At 37.9% G+C, this 24,256-nt stretch overlaps 1 protein-coding gene across 1 annotated transcript in view; it reads right to left on the reverse strand.

The window, feature by feature from the left end:
• Positions 1-342: 342 nt before the first annotated feature.
• The window catches only part of LOC148981690 (uncharacterized), an 88,651-nt gene continuing 64,737 nt past the window's right edge, over positions 343-24,256 (reverse strand). Inside the window, exons 3-4 of the mRNA XM_089130695.1 lie at positions 2,103-2,180; positions 343-584 (exon numbers count right to left, since the gene is read on the reverse strand). Coding sequence (XP_088986821.1) covers positions 343-584; positions 2,103-2,180 — 320 coding nt within the window. The remainder of the gene's footprint in view (positions 585-2,102; positions 2,181-24,256) is intronic.

Raw genomic sequence — 24,256 nt, forward strand, 5'->3', positions numbered from 1 at the left:
CAAAATGAAAAATGATAAATAAATAAAAGCTTGCAATGACTTTTATTACTCATGTCTATCAAAGAAAACTAGAAAAAAAGTGCTTCTATAATTTTTTATACTTTTTTACTAACCATATGAATATTAAACTTAGATTACTGAAAATAAAATAGTTAAAAAAAACATAAAGCTGTGAGAGAACAAATTTGACTTGTTTGATACTGTAAATACAAGGCCATAAAGACAGTGAAGTTTATTTTAGTTTATTTTAATAAAACAGATTGAGGCAAACCCCTCCTCATCCGCATTCCTTCTGCCTTTCAATGGCAGCGTGTTAGGGGTGCATGCTCTCCGTTAAGTACTTTAGTCTGATGGGAGCCGCAGGGGGCCGATAAGCAGATTAGGCCTGATTAAACTTGTATCAGTGGAATAGGAGCCGGAGACCTGCCAGGACAGAGGCACTCCTCCGCTCCTTCTATTCCTCTTCTTTCCCCTCATTCTCTCCATCAGGCATCTTCGGTTTATCTGCCATTTTGGCAATGAGCCAGATGCCATCAGCGACAAGTGAGTGTCATCAGATACTTCAGCGATATAGACGAGCTGTCCTACACATGTACGCAGACACTCACTCTGAGATACGCGCATCCAAGATTTGGCTGTCACCCCAGGGGCGCTGTAGTTTTTTGGGTCAAAAGTGAGGGGCGGAGAGCGAGAAAGAAAAGTGAGAGTGAATAAGGGAAAGGGAGAGAGACAGAGAGAGAGAGAGAGAGGGAGATTTGGGTTATCTTTTTAGGAAAAGGTGGTGCCCTGGGGTCAAGAGAGGTTTACTAAAATTAGACTGGCATGCTATAGGCTCAGTGTTTACTGCCTAATATCAACGATTTGTGAGGAGAACTGACTGAAAGGTATCATTCACAGCCCATCGAACTTAAGCTATTAAGTCAACATACACCGTATAAACTAACTCTTCCCAAAATTTCCGCAAGTGAGTCTCATCCTTGTCTAGTACCTAGACAAAGAAAGCACATTACAATTAACTTTTTAGAAATCCACAATCTATTGGTACCAGGTCGGTTACTATAGACAAGATTTTGTTTAACATATCGGTACATACATTTGCCCTATTTTTACATTTAGTTTACTGTCTAGGTCATACCATGACAAAGAGAGGGCAATATATTGATAGCATAGTAGTTACCAGACAATATTAGAGATAGTACATCATGGTTTTAGATTTTAACATGTATAGTATCTGTTTCTAGTATAGTATTGATTTGCTCTATTTTACATCTACAATAGGCTACTTGTCATCATCTAATATATATATATATATATATATATATATATATACACACACACACACACACACACAATTATCATTTTTATAATTGTATATATTTTTTAATAAATGATAATTATATCAATGTATTTTTATATGTTATTATTATATATTGCATCATATATATATATATATATATATATATATATATATATATAAATACATTGATATAATTATATATACATTTATTTAAAAATATATACAATTATAAAAATGATAAAACTAAAATTTATATTATTAATAATATTTAAATTAAAATATTTAAATAAATCTACATTGAATTTTTTTTTACTTTTAACAGAAATAATCAGCATTTTAATATCCCTGCATCCCTAAAACGTATCCATGCTACCAAAATATTACATATAACTACTCCTGAGAGAAAGTAATTAACCCAAAAATTGAACTTGATAATTAATTATCAAACCATAGTGCCTCATACTAAAACAACATAATCTTTTCCCTTCCGCCTCAGTGACCATCTCTTATCAATGTGAAAGTGTGGGGTCATCCAGAGTGGCACTGCAGGCTGAAGCTCTTAACAGAACACTGTTCCCATATCTAAGACATATGCCCTCTGGGGCCTGACATCTTGCTAAACAAACGAACTGTAAAAGGCTAAAGAGTTAGACAGAGGAGGGGGAAGAGGCAAGGAGGGGAATTCCAGAGCACTGGGGCCATCTGTGGAGGTGAGCCAAGCTCTGAGGCCGCTACAACCCTGTGACAGATCCTCTGCACTTCAAGCTAGCGTAAATAAAGCTAGCACTGTTGTTCTAACTCCCACCCTGGAGCTCTGACAGCTGTGTGATGATGTCGGTAGCCCTGTGACCCACAGATGTGGGCCTGAGGGAAGGAAGGCTACCTGTGATGGGTTAAAAGAAGAGGTGAGACAAGTGGAGAGGGCAATGGACTCATTTAAAGGTGAAGTGTGTAATTCTTCCGATGTTAGGGTATTTTCTCCTCTCTTAAACGTGAAGAGACGTAGCCCATGAGGAAGTCGGTTGTACTGTAAGCTCTTCCCCAAAGAGTGTAAAGACTTTGGCTCGTTTAATAAAATCCCAACTGCTGGCTGAACCAACTGTGTTCATTTGGGGGATAATCAGCTGTGATAAGCTGTTTAGCAAGTGATGGAATAGCTTAACCTAGCCATTTGGAGCCACTGGTGACTCAACGGTACCATGTTTAAGGTTCTATATTGTTATACGTATAACTTTAGTTTCTTTATCCAATAGCTAATATGAACTAGCAATTAACATTAACAACTAGGTGAAATAATATTGTTCAAAATGTTGGGGTTGGACTACAGGGGCTCAATCTTAAGTTTATCAAACGACGAGAACACTTTTGTGCGCAAAACAACAACAAAAATAACGACTTTATTTCAACTATTCACTTCCTTCTCCATGAGCCTGTAAGTCAGTTAACGTAGTGTGATTCCGTACAGCTACGTCACACGTAGGCTCACTATTGGCCGACGCTGTTCATGTGTGTGTGATGCGTGTGACGTACAATAACAGAAGCTTACGCTATTAAACTAGTAACCTGACTCGCGCAGAGGGAGAAATAAACGAATAGTTGAAATAAAGTCGTTATTTTTGTTGTTTTTTTGCGCACAAAAGTGTTCTCGTCGTTTGATAAACTTAAGATTGAGCCCCTGTAGTCACTTGAACTATTTTAACGATGTCTTTAATGACTTTTCGAGGACAGCAAGAGCCAGTCCCTCAAGAAGCCTATGGACTGTATGCAGGAGCGATCTTAATATCTTAAATATCTTAATTTGTGTTCCGAAGATGAACGAAGGTCTTACGGGGTTGGAACAACATGAGGGTGAGTAAATACTGACAGAATTTTCATTTTTGGGTGAACTAACCCTTTAATGCTTTTGAACAACAAGTATCAAAAAATACATTAAAAATAAAATGTAAAAATTCCAAATTTTCTATGGTAATATATTTTAAAATGTAATCTCGTCTTGTGATGGAACCACTAAATGTTCAATCTCAGTCTTCAGTCACATGATCCTTCAGAAATCATTGTTATTGTTAATGGCTGTACTGTTTATTATGTTCTGTTTTAGTTCTGTGCCTGTTTGCTTGTGTGACCCATGCTTGAGAATTTTTTTTTTTAGAATTTTTTTAATGTATTTACATAGCTTTTGATTATTTAATGCATCATTGCTGAATTAAAAAAAAAAAATTATAATAATGAAAAAAAAAAAAACATTTTACTGACCCCAAACCCCAAAATGGTGGTTTACATATTGTAATGCATTTGTAACATTTTTAAGTAAATATGTTTAAATTACTTAGTTATGAGTGAACATTAATAATAAAAACTAGTGAATAATATACACTCAAGTATATAGTTATTATATTTAAAACATAATACAGCATACTAACCTGCATGTTTCTCCTGATTGTCAGTATTCTTTTCTTTCTCTCTACTCAGGATGCAGTACAATGTCAGGAAAGGTAGAAAGTGTGAGGCATAAAAGTGATGGGTGAGTGCAGAAGGCCTGACAACTGTTTTACTCTCTCTGTAAAGCCATTACACAGATAGATGGTGGACCTGTTGGAGGAGAGCACAGTGAGAGAGATGGGAAGAAGGGAACAGAAGACAAGAATAAAGCTTGAAAAGGATGGCAGAAAGGAGACATCTCTCTTATTCTGATGTCATAACAAAACATCACTGCAGGAAGTCACGCATGTTACATTAGCAGCAGAAAGAGAGTAAGTGTCTGTGACAGTGCGGCTGTAGGTCATCCGTTCATAATGCTATTTTAGATAATATTCAGCTAGACTGTTTTGATACATCCCTATCAGTACGTCTCTCTCTCACACATACACTCATGGATTGTGACCTGCAGTTGACTGTTTGAACCCAGGAGTGTGGGTCAAAGAGGTCCTGTGCAGAAAGGTCACATTGTGGTCATGTTGTCCTGCCTGAATGCAAAGGCCACTTTATTGCAGTGATTTACACAATTAACAGAGACAGTTGGGAGAGAACGAAAGGAAGAAAAAAAAAAAACAAGCAAGCAAGATATGGTGGGCAGCCTCTTGTTCTCCACTCCCCTCAGCCTTGCCACACATTCACAATCCGTTCTCGGATATAAATTTTAGATGTCCGACAAACCCCCCTTCCTACTCCAGTTAGGGAGTCATATAAAAAAAGAGAGAGAGTGTGTTCGAGAGAAAAACGAAAAGAGAGAAACGATTCATTTCCCACACTCGACCCCAGCCGGGCCAAGGTTAGGCTTACCCCCCCTCTCCTCCGTTTATTCAAACAATACAGACAGGCCAAATGTTCCCCTGTTTTAGAATCAAAAAGAAAAGCCAGCTGATGAATTGTCAAGGCAGAACGCTTTCATGAGTAATGAATTATATTAATGACGGGCGACTCTTACAAAAACAAAGCTCTTAAATCACGCAGTGACTTGGGGCTTTTGTGGAGGTCATTTTCTTTTTTCCAATCCCTTCGGCATTCGGACCATGAACCATGATGAAAGAGAAAATTAGTCTTTCAGTTGAAAAAAAAAGGCCAACATTATTCCATAACTCTCCATTCTTCTTTCTCTGTGTGCATGTATACATGGACACGTCTTAAAGGGACAGTTCTCCCAATAATAATAAAAAAAATGATGTCATCATTTAATTACCCTCATGTTGTTCCAAACCTTTATGGCTTGTTTTCCTCTTCTGCAGAACACAAAAGAAGATATTTTGAAGAATGTTGGTGACCAAACAGTTTAGCTTACTTCTATTATATGGAAACACATATTTTGTACAAAATACAAGATCGTTTACAATATTCAAGAGACAGCAATATAGTTTTAGGCACTCAATTTTGTGTCATGCATAAGAACACTGAAAATCACAATAACCCAAGTGGCTTATTGCTTTTATAAAATCCCAAAAACTACAATTACTCCAGATAAAAAGTTTTATTCTTATAGTTTATATATTTATTGTATTTTACTATGTATTTTATTATAATATTGTTTCATTATGTTTTATCACTTAGTATAATTGTATTATTATTATTAAAATTAACAATTCTTCCACCAAGTATTATAGTTCATTATCATAGGGATGATTTTAAGCAACAAAGCAAGCAGACTTCATCCGTTTTGTCAATGATAATTGGAATGTACTGGGGAAACAACTAAAAATACAGTAGGGTTGAAGAGCTCAACCTTCTTTAAATGAGCATTGGCAGAGAAGTAACTACTTTAAGAAACCAATTATTTAAACTGACTGTTAATAAACGGGGCACTCGTGTGCTTTTGCCAGCATGTTACAATGATTTCAAACACAGCTCATCCAATTAGAATGTAGAGCCTGAACAAACATTTATATATATATATGTATATGTGAAGAGTTCAGATGCAAAAGCCTCTAAATGCCATTTGAAATTTTCTTCTTTAATGATGATTTTTGTCAAGCTTGTATATTTAAGTTCAGTGATTTCACTTAAATGGCAATGATAATTACATATTAATTGTTATTTAAGTGAAATTACTGAACTTAAATATACAAGTTCGACAAAAATCATCATTAAAGAAGAAAATTTCAAATGGCATTTAGAGGCTTTTGCATCTGAACTCTTCATATATATATATATATATATATATATATATATATATATATATATATATATATATAATTAGGGATATTTATATTATGTCTCCAGGTTGGACATAATTCTGATTGGGCCAAGGTCCCCTGACATGAAATTTTCACTTTCTGAGTTTTTTTTTTTTTTTTCATTAATATTAGTTCCCCTAGCCTGTATTTTGTCCCCTCGTGTCTAGAATTTTCAATCGGTGTAAACCGAGCTTTGGCTATTTTTCTCTTCTCTGCAGCTCAGACGCGCTGACCTTGAATCTCCCCCATATGACGTCATACGGGGGAAAGGTTACCTCCCCTTTCTCTGCTTTGCCCGCCCAGAGAATTTGGCTCGCCCATGAGAAAATGAGCTTGGAAGTACGAATGCGATTTGAGTTTTTCCTCGAGAGATATCATGGCTTGCAAACGAGCGAAGCATGGCAGTTGCTCAGTGTTCAGATGTACAAATAGAACAGAAAAGTATTTTTCAGTTCCTTCATCCGAGCCTCTGAAGAAACAATGGGTTAATTTTATTTACTCTGGAAATGTGCCGACACAAGTTTTGTATGGTCCAAACATTTCACCAATGACTGTTTCCTCAACTCGATGAACGTCTGAAAATAAATCGATCATGCTACCAAGCAGCATTTTCTGATGTGTAGCCTAATTGTTCAAGCTCATACAGGTAAGTTAATCCTTCTCTCAAAATTGTCAAAAGCCAGTAACTAAAATATCAACTTCACATGGTTTCTTTTAGTAGGATGAAAATAATCTTATTTAAATTCTGAACAAATTATACAGAAAGTGATCTGAGAACAATCGTTCCACAATTTTATTAAAAAGCGCAAGTTTATCTGGACAACTTGTTATGAAATCAATGATGCAAGTTAAACTGCACAACGAAGCTCTTACTGTATGTACATCATCGTGTTTGCATTAGCGAAAGCATTAGAGAGAGCAGAAACTGCGTTGCAATGATAAGATCTCCATTCTCATGATCAACAGACTGTCATCTGCTTGTTCAGTGCTCATCACGGCAACATTTTATGTGATGGGAATAGATCTAAATTCTTTAAAAACTTCTCACGATTCGTTAATCTCGATAGCTGTAATAGGAAAAAACCTATAATAGCTGTAGTAAAAGTATTCAAGAAAGTTTCGCTTGTAATACATGGCTATTTCATATGCAAGCATGTCAGCCAATCACAGCAGTGGCTGGCTACACTGAATCCCACAGCAGACACGCCCCTTCAAACAGAGTGTTTAAAACAGAGGATAAAATCAGGCTGGGAAAATGCCTTTTATTTCTAAATTATGACTATTTTTGATCTAAAAAAACATACTAACATTATAAGGGAAACCCAGGAGACATTATAAAATAATAAAATAGCCGCATGTCAGGGGACCTTTAACCATATGCCAAAAGCAAAACTAACTTAACCTCATTCATTCTGATAGCATCTCACCGCCTTCCTCTGTACGCATCTGAGTATTACATGTAAAATAATCCAATCAAAATCCTTCCAAGTCTCTTTGCAACCAATAACAGCAGCCATCAATCTTCTGTGGCTAACACAATCCACGTGGGTTGGCCAATGAAAATGTTCATGGAATTCCAAATATATACAATTCTGAGTGTTTACACTTAAATTACGCATTTACATTCCAATCAAGCAAGGAAGAGAAATAATAATAAAAAAAAAAATACAAATAAAAAAAAAAAACAGGAACAAACGAGGGAAATGTACCCTTGTTAAAATGTTATTAAAGAGTTATCCTCCACCCTTGATCCAACCTAAGGAGGGTAAACCCTCACCAGCAGGGTGAAATGAACCACATAATTGAAAAATCCAGTGTGCAATCCAAAACTAAGTGGGTCTCCATGAAACAATATCACCATGCAACAAATTTAATAAATAACTTCTGGGAGGGCTGTGAAAGGACTCCAATGTTTCCAGGGGCCCCAGAACAGGGTGTGTTTATGTGTGCACGTGTGTGTTGTGAGTGCATCGGGCGGAGATGACACTGACTGTGTTGTCAAGCGTAAATCCCAACGCTGAGGGGCCAGTGAGATGGGTGTCCATATATCAAAGGATCCAGTGAAGAGGACTGTCATTTGATCGGCCTGCAGGAAATTCGGGATTCCAAGCAGATGAGGGTCTGAAACTGAGAGGGCCGCAAAGCCCTGAGCCCTGGAGCTCTGTGCCCTGAAGAGCACCAGCTGTTTTCACTCACCCAGCCGGAGGACTTGAACTCAACCTGCGGCGTGACATGGGTGGCTCGGGCGGCGAGAGGGAGTAATGAGTATCAGTGATGGGTGAAGCTAACTGCAGTGTTGATTGCATGTGATGTGTACGTGTGAGTGGCACAAGTCCATATGCGCTAAAGGGATAGGTCATGTAAAAATGAAAATTCTGACATAATTTACTCACACTAATGTAATTCCAAAAAAATATTTGTCTATACAATTAAAGTCAGCGGGGTTCAAAACCACATAGGACAAATATTTGTTTTGTAGATTGGAAATCAAACCATTGACCATCGACTTTTCCAGAATATCTTCGTTTGTGGCCCACAGAAGAAAACCATACAGGTTTTGAGTGTATCGACATGAGGGAGAGGTTTTTTTTATTTTTTATTTTTTTTTTATTAATAATATTTATGGGATTTTAAGGGATAGTTCACTCAAAAATGATTATTCCTTCATCATGTTGTTCCAACTACTGTGTGATTTTCTTTCTTCCATGGAACCCCCCAAAATATATTACTGTTTTGTACAGTACATATTACAAAAGTCGATGGGGTTCAAAACCATTTTGGATGCAGATATTTTCAAGAATCAACAAAAGTGTGATGACCATTTATTTCTGTTGTATAAGCAAACATAAACACGGAGATATTTTTTTTTAAAAAAATGAAAGGGTTAGTTTCCCCCCAAATGACAGAAAATTCTGTCATCCTTTACATACACACACATTCTAAAACTGACTTGCTGTCTTCTATGGAAGATTATTTTGAGAAATGTATTTGTGGTCAATGGTTACCAAAACCATTAACATCTTCAAAATATCCGCTTTTATGCAACACAGAGGACAGAAAGTCATACTTAAAATCATTTAAATGAACTTAAAATCATCATTCATCATTTTTGTATGTACTATCCAAATGTGTAATCAAACAACTCTAATGTAAGGAAAGCAACACTTTTTGGGGGGCCCCAAATCCTGCTGTGATGCATGTTGTTAGACATGACAATGAAGAAGAGCAAAAAAGGATCGAGTGAGACAGATGAGGATGGAGGAAGAGATGTGCGACAGATGCGGGGAAAATGAAGTGAGAAGGTAAACGAGCATAAGTGAAAGAGAGGGAGAAGGAGGTTGGCATATAAACGATTAGTCCCAAACGTGAGCTGACAGCTGGACCATGACCTTCCTGCTGTTGGAGCAAAGCTCTGGCTTAATTTACATTACTGCCATGCCAAGTCATTTAAACTCCATTCTTATTCTGACCCGATATTGTGCTTAGTCCCCCCGAAGGCTTAACAGGCCTAGTTTAGAGTAATAGCTTACACGGTGGTGCTATCTGCATTACAGGCCATGGCTCTGATAGCCCTCCTCCCAGCTAGTTGACAGAATGAGCTTAAGTGTCATGTTCCACAGAGTTAAATATATTGTCTTTGGATGAGTGAAGTAAAGTTAAAACTCTCTCTGTGTGTGTGCAATAAACAATCAATGGTCTGTGTCCAGTAAAACCGAGGTGAGGCCAGTGGGGCTCAAGGGTCGACACCTGTCTTGTCAGTCAAAATTTTGGCAATATGTGTGTGTATATACAGGATATTTGTGAGCTTATAAACTCATGTGAACACAAAATGTTTCGAAACCAACGGACAAGACATTTCAGGAAAAACATTTACTTATGAGACCTTAATAAGTGACACATTCATAACACATCTGACCCGGTGCAGAACTCTGTCTTGTGGACCGTGCAGTCTCACAGAACTAGATAACTAAAGAGTGATAACTCATTAACAGGAACGATTTTTTTCTTTCAAAAATTCAGTCACTTAGGCTCACGCAGTGTGACTGACATGTGGAAAACACTGCAATGTCATGTGTTTGACATAATAAAAAAAAAAATACAATATTATTTAACTTTAACTTTATTTTTAAATGATTGATTTTTTATTCACAACACTTAAGTCTCATGACCTCCATCAGGCGTATATGCCTGATGAAGGTCATGGGACCGAAACATTGTGAATAAACCTATTTTGATACATGCTTAAGTACTGATTTTTTTTTTAACTTGTTTTTTTCCTATATTTCACCATTTTTTTACCTGCAGGCATGTGAGGGTAATTGTTAAATATTTGATTTTTAAATGCATTTGTGTAAAACTTTTTTTTTTTTTCAATATCTAAAAAAAAAAAAACAACATTTTAAAACAATATATAAACTTCTAGAGGAACTTTTGTCTATTGAATGTATTGTTCACCACAATAATGCAATGTCTTTGGATCATATTATATACATGATGAATTCAAATGAAAAATTCAAACGATTGACAGCCCTGTAATTTATATTACCCCATTACAAAATGTACTATCTGACAGTGAAGGGTGGCACCAGGTCAGTTGTTGCAATGCTGTGAGGATGATTCAGTCTCAGTGTTGTCCTCACATTTCTCTGTGAGATGGATTTATGGCGCATTTCACACTTTGCTTCCACTCTGAGAGCCATAGCTCCATTCAGAGCACCGCCATGTTAATTAGGAGTGTTTGGCTCCATTTCATTGAGTAGAAGGAAATAAATATGCCTTCCACCTCCACTGCTGCCTGGCATCAGGACTGGAGGATGACTGTAAGGCGAAGTGTGACTGTGTGTGTGTGCGTGTTTCTTTTGCAAGTAAATTAACCTGGTGAAGTGTGTGTGACAGTAGGTAATTTGTGTGAGTATGAGATCATGAATGACTGTGTGAGCATGTCATCCTTACACAGGATGCAGAAAGTGGTAATAAAATACAAAGTTCAATTAAAAGTTATATAGTTCACATCTACACACTGATGCATATAGTGACCAAAAATAGAAGAAATATATTTTCATGTTTTAGTCGTTTTTTTTTTTTTTTGATGCAACCATGATTTACATTAAAATACGACTGCATTATATATATATAGGTAGTCCACTTGTGCCTTTTCCATTTATTCAGTCGATCATTTTCATTATGATGTTCTGGACCAACAAGTGATGATCTGACAGACTGAATTTGCCATGATAGATAGTTTGTTGATCCCGGAGCAACACTTCTGTCCAAATGTTTAATCCTAACTATATCCATATCCATAACCCTAAACCTAACCCCATCCATAACTTATCCCTAAAATCAGAGGGAAATGTTAAATGAATAGCACTGATGCAGAAGTACCTAACCCAGATTGTAAGCCAGGGTTACTTGACAATAAACTGTAAACTTGTCCCTCAAATCAAATTGCTTGACTGGAATGTTTTTTCTAGGAAACAAAGATGAATAATAATTCCTAAGAATGAGTTGAAACTAACATGGCTGTGCACAAAGCGATAATTGGTAACACTTTACGGTTTCACTTTATTTGGACGGTCCCTTTAACACATTTATTTGACTATAAGTAACATTGCACCAACATTTCTACTAACTTTCACTAAAGTGTTAGTAGAGTATTTTGGCTCGTTTCCACTGAGTGGTACGGTATGGTACAGTTCAGTGCGGTACACAATTATTTGCGTTTCCACTGTCAAAAGTTGTGAATGGTACCAAAAAGCCGAACCTTACCGTACCACTTTTTGGGTACCCTTCCGTTGGGGTACCTAGCACAGTGAAAGGGTACTAAAAGGTGGAGCTAGACTCTCTGCAGAACGGTGATTGGTGGACAGAGTATCTTCACTCGCGCGTGCTACAAGGGCATTAGAAGCATACAGTTGAAATATAATACTACTGTTATTGTGTCACGAAATGTAGTTTTAACAGTTTTTCAGGCGAGAAAGTAGTTTTTAAAGCTCAAATCTGTGGCTTATTGATAGATTAATGATAACTTGACTGAGATCCATTCCAAGCGATCACCGGACGCTCGCGCTCTTGTCCCCGCCTGGAACAGCCTTTCCTCGGCTAGTCATTCTGATGTTTGCCGCTGACTCGGATGTCTCTGTAGTGGTTAAACATGAGATATAGTTCGTCTTGTATAAACCTAACAGGTGATCTTTGGTCTCGTGAATTTAATTCGTTCCCTGGCCAATAGTTTTGGCAGAAGGCTACGTGAAGTTTCATATCTTTTAGCGCTGAATTATATTTGACTGACTGAATTGTTTCTTGATGTTATTTAAGCTTTGCTGTATATCTTTTTGTACATTTTACTTATACTTTTATAATGGCTATTATTGATAAAACTGAAATTCAACAAAAAGAGATAGTTTTGTCATTTTTTTAAATTTTATTACAAGATCATCTGTAATGTTGTTTATTGCAACATTTGTAGGCTACCAATGCGATGTGCAATACATTACATTACATATTGCCTGGAATATATTCAATATAATCAATAGGCTATGCATTGCCTGAACCATATTTGTGTGCGAATGTTTACAAAGTATTGAAATGAAATCGAAAAGAAGCAGAGTGGTGTTTTATAACATATTTCGTTTTATTGTTGCCTAAAATGAACATTCAGAGATAACCGGAGTCGCATAGCCAGAGCGAGCTGAGTGCCGCGTTCAAGAACGCGCTGTTCCATTAAAAGAATTACTGGACTCGCGTCCTCGGGATCATTCTCCTGAGTCGGACTTTGCGTTGGCTTCTTGGAAACGCCTAATGCCAGCGATTGTTTCTAGTGACAAACATGCCAAGAAGCAAGAACAAGATCTGCTGTCTGTCATCCATTATTGTATAATGTTTACTATCTCGCTTTCTTCGCACGAAAATGACGTTGATCGCTTCTTTCCAGCATACCACGCCTATCAAGTAAAAGGGTACTGTTGGCGGTGGAAACGCAAGCCTGATCATGGTGTACCCGACCCGACCCGTACTGTACTGTACCGTACCTTACCGTACCCCTCAGTGGAAACGAGCCATTAGTAGACTGGTAGGGTTAGGGATAAAAGTTGCAAGTTGTTGCAAAGTTACTTATAGTCTGATTGTCTGTTGAAAGAGCATCACAATATAGAGTTGGTAGATATTAAGCAGACAATCTACTCTAATACTCTAATGAGAGTTAGATGACATGTAGTTGCAAAATTACTTATAGTCAACAGAATGTTCAAAATAAGTTAACTACATTAGTTTACATTAACAAAGATTAACAAATGCTGAAGAAGTATTGTTCATTTTTAGTTAATGTTAATTTCAACATCTACTAATAATTCATTAAAATCTTGTTAACATTAGTTAATGTACGGTGAACTAAGATGAACTAACAATGAACAGCTGTAATTGTATTAACTAACGTTAACAAAGATGAACAAAAACAGTATGTATCATGGTTAGTTCATGTTAGTTAATACATTAACTAATGTTTAATTAATGAACCTTATTGTAAATTGCGACACGTTAATTACTTACCCGTCTTATCTATGATAATATAATTGTGATGCAATATATTTATAAAATGTATAAATTTCCATGGTGACACACCTAGATTTAGTTGAATGCTGCCTCCAGTGTCATGTGACAAGCTCTTTGCAGCACAATGGAATTCGTAAGGTGAAACATTCTATGATGCCGCATTAAAAACGCATGGCGGGGGGAATCAGTCCGAACATTTTGAACTTACGTGTGAAAAGGTTCACATACTTATGACTATGCTTTGCTGCCAGTAAAGCCTATCTTCCTGCAGAATATGCAGACATGGGTTATTCTGCATTACGTTACCGCATTTTGGTCAGTGAGCAATCAGAGGTTTGATGATACACAAATCAATGTAAGCCCACTGGCAGTTGTACAAGCATAATGCATCAAGATCTGTTTCTCATCAAAATATGCGGTTAACTATCCCTTTTAACAGACATGTAAATAATGTCATGCAGCACATATGTTGTCCATAGCCCAAATCTACATCTGGTCTAAGGTCAATTTTTTTTCAAATGTCATGCCATTGATTTGGAAGATCCCGATATTATTGACTGCTTGCCTTTGTGGCTGCTGTAGCCACCTCTTGACCTGCTGGGCCAAGATCACTATTACACTGTCAGACCACATAATGGAAGCACAGAACAAGGGCTCAATCGTCTAAGAGTGATTCATTATAGAAAACAATGTCATAAGCAGAGGTGATCGTTATTTTACTACAGAAAATAAAAAAGACTTCCCGGAATATCTGAATATCTGTCATGGTGGCTTTGTTCCTTTCAAACCCAAAGCTAACTGACTTTCATAACAGTAGGCTGGGAAAGGGGTGTTTATGTTCCCTCACCTCTTGAAGTGGTTTATTTTGAAATTCTCTCATAGCTAGTCGATGATGCTACAGAGAGCGTTTTCCTAAGAAGAGCCCTCCTCTGGGTGTCTGAGGCAACAGTCCTTTGGCCTCCTCCGGTTTGGCCCAATTATTTGTAATGTGCCGTAGAGTAAACTATTATTCTTAGCCAACCTCAGTAGTAATGTTTCATTACGCTCTATACACAGTACATTCTAGTAAATTAGTTGATGACCACACTGAAGTGCCTCATTCATGTGGGGCAGCTCATCAGAGACATCATTTGGATATAACGTAGTATGGGTAATAAATCAGTACTCTCTACTCTCACAGAAAAGCTCAGAGTTCTGTTTTCATTTAAAATCTGAGAATGTCAGACAACACATTCTTCTGCCTTTAAAAAATATATGAAAAAGATGAACACTTTTATTAGTAAGTTATGATGTCACAATGCATCACAACAGCTTGGATGCAAAAATCTGTTGTGTATATAAAAGTTATCATCACATTTCTGGCAAAATATGTTCTTGCGCAATTTTACTGGGTAATTTTGACATCTGTGGGTTGAAAATTAAACATATATGTATATATATATATATGGCTGTATGTAAGCACAGTATGATAAAAAATGAATTTATTGGCTTTTCTTACTATATTACTTATTGTTAAGTACGACTTACGAAGTTGTTTGCAGTTCTTAAAATAAAGTGTTACCGACGTTTCACTTTGAACATGTTACAAAATGTTAAAGAAACAAAATAAAGTAATTTAGCAGAAATTTCGACACAGGCATGTTTTTTCCGATGAGCCAACTGACTTATAAATCAACTTCAACGAGAAAAAAAAAATAAAAATCTATCCAACGACTGACTCGTCCAGCAAAACAGCAGTGCATTTTAGGGTGTGCTATGGCAGCTACATTGAAGTCCTAGTTTCTCTTTAAAAGTGATGCCCCCCTCCCCTACCCTACACACCCCACCCCACGCCCTCTCCCTCCCCCCAACAAGCTAAACGCTATAATAGGAAGCATTATTTTTCCATCACGGCCACCAAGAGCTTCTCAATGCTCACTGTATTAAGTATTTTCCCTAAACAGGCATTAAGGTCTAATTCTGCCCGCCCATGGAAGAGCAGGAGCAGGCGTTAAAGCCCATGTCAATTGGCAGACTCCCTGTGGGATGAGAGAGAGAGAGAGAGAGAGAGAGAGAGAGAGAGAGAGAGAGAGAGAGAGAGAGAGAGAGAGAGAGAGAGGCTTCCCTACCAGGCAGCGTACCCCACCCTCTGCACTGGGCCTGTAATCACAGATTAGAGGGCGGATCAAAGGCTGGATTAAATTTGGGCCACTGGGCAAAGGCGGAGATTATGGCATGGTGGCACATATATATATATATATATATATATATATATATTTTTAGAGCTTGCATGTGTCTGAGACACATTTGGGTATGCGAGTTATCCGGTTAGCCATCCAGAAGTCCAACTAAACTTGTTCAGTTTTCTCAACACTTGTTTCCTCAAGCCTCTAGGGTGAGATTATGGAGAAAAAAGGAGCATAACCTCTGATTTCCACCCCCAGAGCTTCACAGTACAGCACAGCCCTGCCATCCCAGCTGAAGGTAGGAGGCGAGGTGCACTGAATAGCGATAGCCAACCAATTTTTCCACTATTGTTGCAGAGCTGTGACTTTTAGCTGCGTTTAATCTTAGCCCCCTCACCCCCTTTCCTCTTAAAGGGGCTCATCACAAACAAATAAATCAACCATGAATTTCATATCGTTCACTAGCCTTTCAACATTCTCCCTTTTCCTCCTCCTTTTCTCTTTTAATTCAAACTTGTTAATCAGCCTTTAGAAGCCAATTAAGTAGATTGTAACGGTCTCAATTGGATAATTTGCCTTTGTTGGGCTCTGGGTGATCCTTCTGATACAGTCTGCAAGCAGTAATTGGCCTAGCATCACAAACAAACACCAATGAAGAGAGGCACTAAACATGTCTGTTTGATAAATTTAGTACTAATGCACATGTTCCTATTAAATATCTGTATTTCTTAACACTTTACTTTGCAAGGACAGTGGCCAGATAACAGAAAAAAATGAGAAGACAAGGGGATAAGATAGGGAAAGGACTTAAACCGGATTCGAGCTAAAAGTAAGTGTGATCTCGCATGTGGCATGTAAAGTGTGCATTTATGATTAAATTAAGATTATGTAAAGGAATCATAAAGAAAATAGTGACTTTTTATTGACTTTGCAATCGTTCTAATATTTATTTATTTTTTTTCAAAGTTGCCATGATAAACCCTGCCGTTTAAATGAATACAGTTGTTTGATTCGCTGCCCGGGACTGTGCATTAGTGGGTGGATAAGGAATAAAAATCGAATTCACCCCGTCTACGACATCTTGCCCTCGGCTCCTGTTCTCAAAGCTCGTAGAGCCGCTAAGAGAATATATATCGCAAGGTGCCTGTCGTTCTTCGTCTGTCTGTCTTTCTTTCTCTCTCAAAGACCCTCTTGTCACCCAGGGCTCCAACCGAACAGTGGGAGTGCACAGCCCAGCAAAAGGGCAACCATTTATCACAGTCACCCCAAATGAAAGGACCCAAACGTCTCTCTTTCGGCTTTCCCCCCTTCCCTCTTTCTTCTGCTCTCTCTTTTCCTCTTTCAACATCCCGTCTTTCCCCCTTTTGTCTGATCGTAACAGTCTGGCTGGCGAAGAGGATGGAAAAAAAAAAAAAAAAAAGGCCGTTAGCTCGCTCAGCCCGGCTGCAGTTGGGCCAGCTCTCTCACGCTGTGGATCAAGCAGCCCTTTGTGTGTGTGGGGGTGATTTGTCAGGCGACGGTGGCAGAAGTCAAGACCTAGAGGTTGAAAGGCCCTGACCCCAGGAGTGCCTGGCCCCCAGTCTTCTGCTATAATAGAAAGGGGCCGGGAGAATGGCCGCCTGTCCAGTGCCCGAACGCCACAAAGCGGCTCATCTGCATACTTCAGGTAGGGCACTTTTATTGGAACTGACAGGGGTGTGACAGCCTCAATGGTGGACCGAATGTGTGTGTGGGAGGGTGCTGGCTAAAAGCAGCTTTTCCTCCACCAGTCTTGGAGGAAACCAATAACAGCTAATCTCTCCCAGCATAATAAACAAAACAGTAAACAATGCCATTGTTTACACATCCAACAGGCAGTGCAGTTACTAGCCTTTTGTGAGTGCTCAACGGCAGAATGGAGTGTCAGGGCAGAGGCCATCAGAGAGAGAGAGAGAGGCAGTGTGAGACAAATAGAGAGAACTGTGACAACTGACATGCTGGTCCGCCTGTTAGTTCTCACCCCGTTTAGTTCCCTTTTCATCCGCTCGTAAAAGACGACAGAAACGCATTCCTCCAGCGAATTGTTTGTTTGCTTGTTCCCACCTTTCTCGGGGCAGAGGGAGACAGTAACGTAAGCCTCTCTCTCTCTGGGATGGTTAGTCGAAGGGGGCAATTCTGCACCGCTCATTTGCACGTAGTATCTGCATAGTTTTAGTGCCTGATTCACTGAAAGAATTATGCAAATCAGATGACGGCAAAACACTCACAAAATTCTAATGTTACAACATTTTATGAGGTGGTTCTGAGTGCTCATTTTGGAGGACGCAGCAAACTAGCACAATGTGATCTCAACTGCACCATGCTGGATACTTGCCCAGTTATAAGGCTCTTCTCCATAATTTGCATTCTCCCACCTGCATTCAATGGACAATAATAGTGCAACGCCAATTGTGCATAACAAACAAATTCTTACATGGGCAAATTCTCATAGTAAGGAGGAGTGGTTGTGCTGTGGGAAAAAAAAATATTGCAGTGAAACTTTACTTAAACACATTCAGTGACTGATTAAACTGGATTGGATGCAGTTTTTTTTTTTTAGATCCACTGCACAATTTTGTTTAAAGTCTAACATAATTCACTTGCCCTCTGGCCCAGGATTATTCAAACCCACACTGTAGATTTTGTAATAATAATAGCATTGTAAAAATGTTCAACACACATTAATGTGTGACATAAATAAAAATACTTACTTTTTTTGAAACCTGACTTTTCAATGATCTCTCTTAAGTTCTTTATTACCATTGGCACTCTGTTCTATGGGAATTATTATCTTGTTTATTAATATTTTTTGTATGTTTGTATTTTACATGAAATACTGCACTTTATCCTGATAGGTTTCGGAGAAACATTCAAGAATTGAATTGTACTTGTAAATATAACAATAAAAGTTGACTTCATTTTTGAAAATGTATTTAGTTTTTCCATTAATTACAGTAATTAGCCTGACGTCGTCAAACTCAGATTAGTCAGAATGTAAAGCCGCGTTTTCACCACTATTACCAGGAACTATTTGTCCCAGGAACTTTTTTCATAGGAACCTTTTTTGGCCCAGACCGCTTGCTTACTGCGTTTACACCGCGGACTAAAGTACCATAGTATTATCTAGTGACGTTGAACTGAGTTTGACTGCTCCTCCAAGTCTGCGCATTTGTTTTGAGTTTTGAGTGCGTTTTGAGTTTTGTATGGAGGAGATTCAAGCTGTTCTGCTTTTGTGTGTGATTGGTTTGCTAATGAGGTAAAACGGCAGAAAATAGACGAGCACCAAAGCGAATTCAGAAAGCTTGTAATGCTAGATATAAAAGTAGACGCTTGTTATCAGCGGACATTGACCATGAGGTGGATGGGACGGTCGCGTGCCATCGGGCAGAGATAAAAAGTGGTAAGAACCAATCAGCATGTTCAGCGCACAAGTCCCACCCTGAAAATTCCCGAACTCTGAAAAAGCACTACCTTGCGAGCAGGGACTTTTACCCAGAACTTCATTTAGACCCTAGTTCCTGTGGTGTAAACACACAAGTACTACCCCAAAGTTCCTAGTTCCTGGGGAAAGTTCCTGCGGTGGAAACGTGGCTTAAGTCTGATACTGCTTCATTGGGCTATGATTATGGGGCGTGTTTCAACCAAATCAGGAAAAAAAAATGCCTCTGCGCTCAATTTGATAGACTGAATCCCTTAGGATAGACGGCAAAAACATCTTTCCGATTGACACGTCTAGATCGCGGTTCTCTGTTCCTCTTTTAAAAATGAATGCGCTGTATAGACCTTCTATAACAGACCCAATGGTTGAATCTACACATCTAAATTCTCCACCGGCAGCCATTCTTTGTTTTATTATTGTATATGAATTCAACCTAAGCACTCTTTGACGGTGTGGATTATTATGTTACTGTTCAAGCATGCTTGCTTTACTATGGATTAAGTCCAGACCGAACTTCCCATCCTCAAATGTTGTGGGCCGGGCTAAGTTTAGCAGTCATTCAGGCTAAATAAAAACAATAATAACCAAAAACCATGATAGAGCATACAGAAGTAGTCGATTTGGGATAACTCCCAAAACCACACCAATACTTATTTGAGGAAAATTTCACCTGTTCAAGAAAACTGAAGCAAATGCTTATGAGAGGATTTACAGAAGGGTAAAATACATCTGAGAGAAACTATTGTGCAAAGGATCTGGACTCTTTCAAGTCACATAGAGTGAAACTAGAATACACCAAGTTTTTAGACAAATGTGTCTAGGGGTTTATTTCAAGGGGTTTTCTTACATTCTGTCTGGACAAAGAGAAAAAAAGAGACCAGTTGTAGTTTAATTTAGACAGCATGATATTGTTAATAACCTTGATGTGTAACAAATCAGTTCCTGCCATCCTTGAGCCATCACCTTGCCTAATCGGCACAATCAAAAGCAATCAAATAATCACATAATCAGTGAACAGGCCTGTTGGCGCAGATTCAGCAGCTTTAGATTCATTCTGGGCCTGAGTGACATGATTATAAAGACTATGGGAGTAAAGCAGTTGTCATTGGAAGCAGATGGAGCATTTTAAAAAAGACAGAGAGAAGATCTTTCAGCATAGCGTCCTTGTGCGATGTCTGGAAGCATTTATGATCCACAGAGGCTTCTTATTGTCAAAAGAAAAAAAAAAGGAAGGAAGGAAGGAAAGAGAGAAACAAGGAGGGGGAAATCTCTGAATCATCTCCAGGCTGAAGACACTATCATATTTAAAGGGCATTATAGACCTTAATAATTCTCAATAATGATCTAAATCCATAATGTCAATGATTAAAACTGTTTCTTTAGAACTCATTGTGACTTTATTTATTCAATGGAACATAAAAGGAGAACTTCGAAGAATTGTGCTGGTTGCTCTTTTCCACACAATGGCATGGAACTAATGCTTTAAAAAATGCAACAACACCACAGTAGTGTCATAAATCTAGTTAATATGACTCATGCACTATATTGCGAGTCTTCAAAACAATCATGATAGTTTTATTTGTTACAGATATTTAATTATAATGCATCATTCACTGAAATTATTCTAAATGTCTAATTGAATCATTCTTTTGACTTCATTTGAATGAATCGGTTGATCCAGATCCTCAAAGTGATTCATTTACTTATCAGACTGATGGTTCTCAGTTTTTGGATGGTAGTCACTGACTCACAATGAGATACATATTATCAGTGAATACTTAAAATTGACATAGGCACACCAGGGTAAATGGCGCATTTGACTATGTTCTCTTTTAAACCACTAGATGGCACAAAAATTTAGCTCAGCACTTGTCTTCACAACAACTTTTGATTATGTAAATGGACTGATTATGTACAAATTTGGCTGATCATTGAAACAAGTCGCAGAAAGCAACAAAATCTGTTGCTCCATCAATGTTCAATAATTATTTCGCACACCACTATTGTATAGAGTCATGCAGTGATGCCATAGTTTTGTAGGCCAATCCAGAAGCTAGCACCAATATGGTTCCCTCAAGAAAAAAACACAATTACTATTACTATTATACACAATAACACTATTACAATAACTATATAATACAGAAAATAAGCTCTGTGACAGAACAAAAGTTTATTATTCTTACACGTTTTGTTCACCATGATAATCTTCACAAATGAATACAACTTTTTATGCATTTTTGAAGCCTAAATACAATCGCCAGAAGTAAACTGTTGGTTATAAGCAACACCATGATCACATGACTTCAGTGTCACCACCATTAAGCTTCTAAGCTTAAAACTATTTTAGTCTTTATTATAATATTTTTTCCAGGAAAGTTTGAGTTATAATTATTGGCAAAAGTTTTTGAGTAATCATGAAATTAATGAGGCTGTAAAAGCAACCTAGTAAGTTGTGATGTTTTCCTGTTTGACAATTTCTGTAGACCCAGTTAGCCACTTTTAGCAGCACTCTATAGCTTCAGATAACTCATGTGGACTACTTTCATGATGCTTTAATAGTGCTTTGTGCATCATTTTGAGGCTTCAATCCATGTACTTAAATACACTCTAAAAAAATGTTGGGTTGTTTTAACCCAAATTTGGGTCAAATATGGACAAACCCAAATGTTGGGTTAAAAAAATTGGAAATTAAGTAATTTCAAATTTTAACCCAACTTTCACATTCAACTGTACATTAACCCAACATTTGAGTTTGTCCATATTTGACCCAGATTTGGGTTAAAACAACAATAATTGTTTAGAGTGTACTTTTTATTACCTTTTTACTAGCCACTGATTGAATTTTCCATCTTTTCATGTTTTCATTGTAATTCCATAGGGGACACTATTACTGTGTGCATCTTCTGAAAGAGTACCGAATCTCATGATCAAAACACTGGCAGAAAAGAAAATATATAATAAAAAAGAAGAAAAAAAAGTGAGCAGAACAATCAATAAAAGCATTGCTTATACAGTACACATTGTAGTACTGTATTTTTTTTTTTTTTAGGTCCTACCTTTTTAAAAATGTTGGACCTAAAGGTTTGAATTGCTATTAGACTGAGTAAATAATTACAGACACAAGTTTGACACAAATTATAGAAACCAGACACCAGAGAGAACAGCCATAGTGTCGTATACAGAAAGTGTCAGACACTTGACTGTGTGTCTTCTGCTCTCATTTGGGGTATGGAGAGGATGCATCCAGGCAAAGAAAGAGGCAGGGCGGCGCTTTTATCCTCTACTTTTGGAGGCAAGAGTCCCTGTGTGCATGCATGTGTATGAACAGGAAGATGAATGGTCTCGAAGATAAATGCATGTGGGTTACTCTGCATTGGCCTCCCGCTCCATGTAGCCCACTACCATGACATCAGAACAGAAGGGGCAAACATCCCCTCTTTGTGGAGGGGCTAATTTAATTTGTACCTTCCAATGAGGGGTAAATATGTTTGAACTGTCTGAGTGAGCAGTGTGTACCCGACTCCCGTTCTCACGGGAAACTGGCGCGCGGCAGGATATTGTGCGGCGTTGCATTGCTAGTTCAGTTCAAAAAAGCTAATTTGATTATTTCCTTTTGCCTTTTTTTTTCATTCTATCTCCCTCACCATCCCACACTCACTCTCTCTCTTTCTCTCTCTCTCCCCATCTGTTCCTCTCTTAGGAACTGTGTGCCTCTTTCCTGGCGTACACACAAACACTAACATACACACACCAACTCTTGACATTCCCCTGGGATGACCCCGGTGACCTTTTTCATGTCTGTTCGGAATCTGACGTCAAAAAGGTCTCGTTGCTAGGAATGGGGGCTTGTTTAGTAACAAATATGACCTCTCTCGCCTTTCCTGGTCTCTGTGGCTATCGAATATATAATTTCTTCCTGTTTTTGCTGCTGCATACATAAATGAACTCAATGAGTCAATGAAAGGTTATGAGGATGCATGGTCCACTATCAATATCCATAAGTCCAGAGGGTTTGATAAGCACTCTTCCAGTGATCCCGGGTGTCAGGGTCACACCTAGCCTTTCACACCATAGAGGCACCCTGGAGCTGCCTGGTGACCCCTGGGCTTGGCCTGACCTCTATGGACTCAGCTGATTCTGATTACTCCACTGGGATCCCAGACTAGCAGCACCAAGCTTTAAGTTTGACATACGGTGAAGAGGGATACTATAAATATACAGAGCAACAACGACAATACAGCATTCTCCTAACAAATATACTGGACAAAATGAAGGGTTCAGCACTTTGTCCATCTACCATCTGTTCTGGACAGTGACCTTTTTAATGCACATCTGATCCATATTTAATTAAAACTCCAGATTTCAGCATCTCCTTATAGTGCACCTAATAAATATTTGGGCAATTAAAAATGCATGAATTTAACAAATCATCAAACCAATGTTTTTTTTTTCTTAAGGAAAGTATGCACAAACACACTGTTCATGCAAAACATTTCATAATTTGGTAACACTTTATTTTAAGGTGCTCGTAATAAGCAGTAATTAACAGTTAATAAGACACACATAAGCATTACCTACTTCATAAGGGTTAATGAAAAGCACAAGACGAACCCAGAGAGGCAACTGAGCGGCCCTGGAGTGGTCATGACACAGCTGGACCCCAGGGGATGGAGTCTACACTCACCCTTGCTGTAACTGTCGTGAGGCTCGTTGGCGGCACAATTGAGTAGAGCGGGAAAAGTGAAACAAAGCGTCCTCAGAAGTTATATGAAGTAGTTAATGCTGATATGCATCTTAGCAATTGATATATTGTATATATATTGATTAACCCTCTGATAGTCTTCCTTTATGAGTCACATCCTGGGCCTTCCCGGTCAGAAGTGACCGGAGGCCTAAAAATGAAACTGCTTCCATCAGTAAAACCGATGCAATTTATTTTTGTTCTATAATATATATTTTTTTTAATTTAGTATTTTGAGACAATTTGATTGAATTATTAATATTTATGCAATATTTATGGTCTATTTTTTCAATGGAAACTGAATAATAATATATATATATATATATATATATATATATATATATATATATATATATATTATTTATTTAATTTTTTTTTAAA

This window comes from Pimephales promelas, chromosome 4, assembly GCF_988280905.1.
Source record: "Pimephales promelas chromosome 4, fPimPro1.hap1.1, whole genome shotgun sequence".
Classification (NCBI taxonomy): Eukaryota; Metazoa; Chordata; class Actinopteri; order Cypriniformes; family Leuciscidae; genus Pimephales; species Pimephales promelas.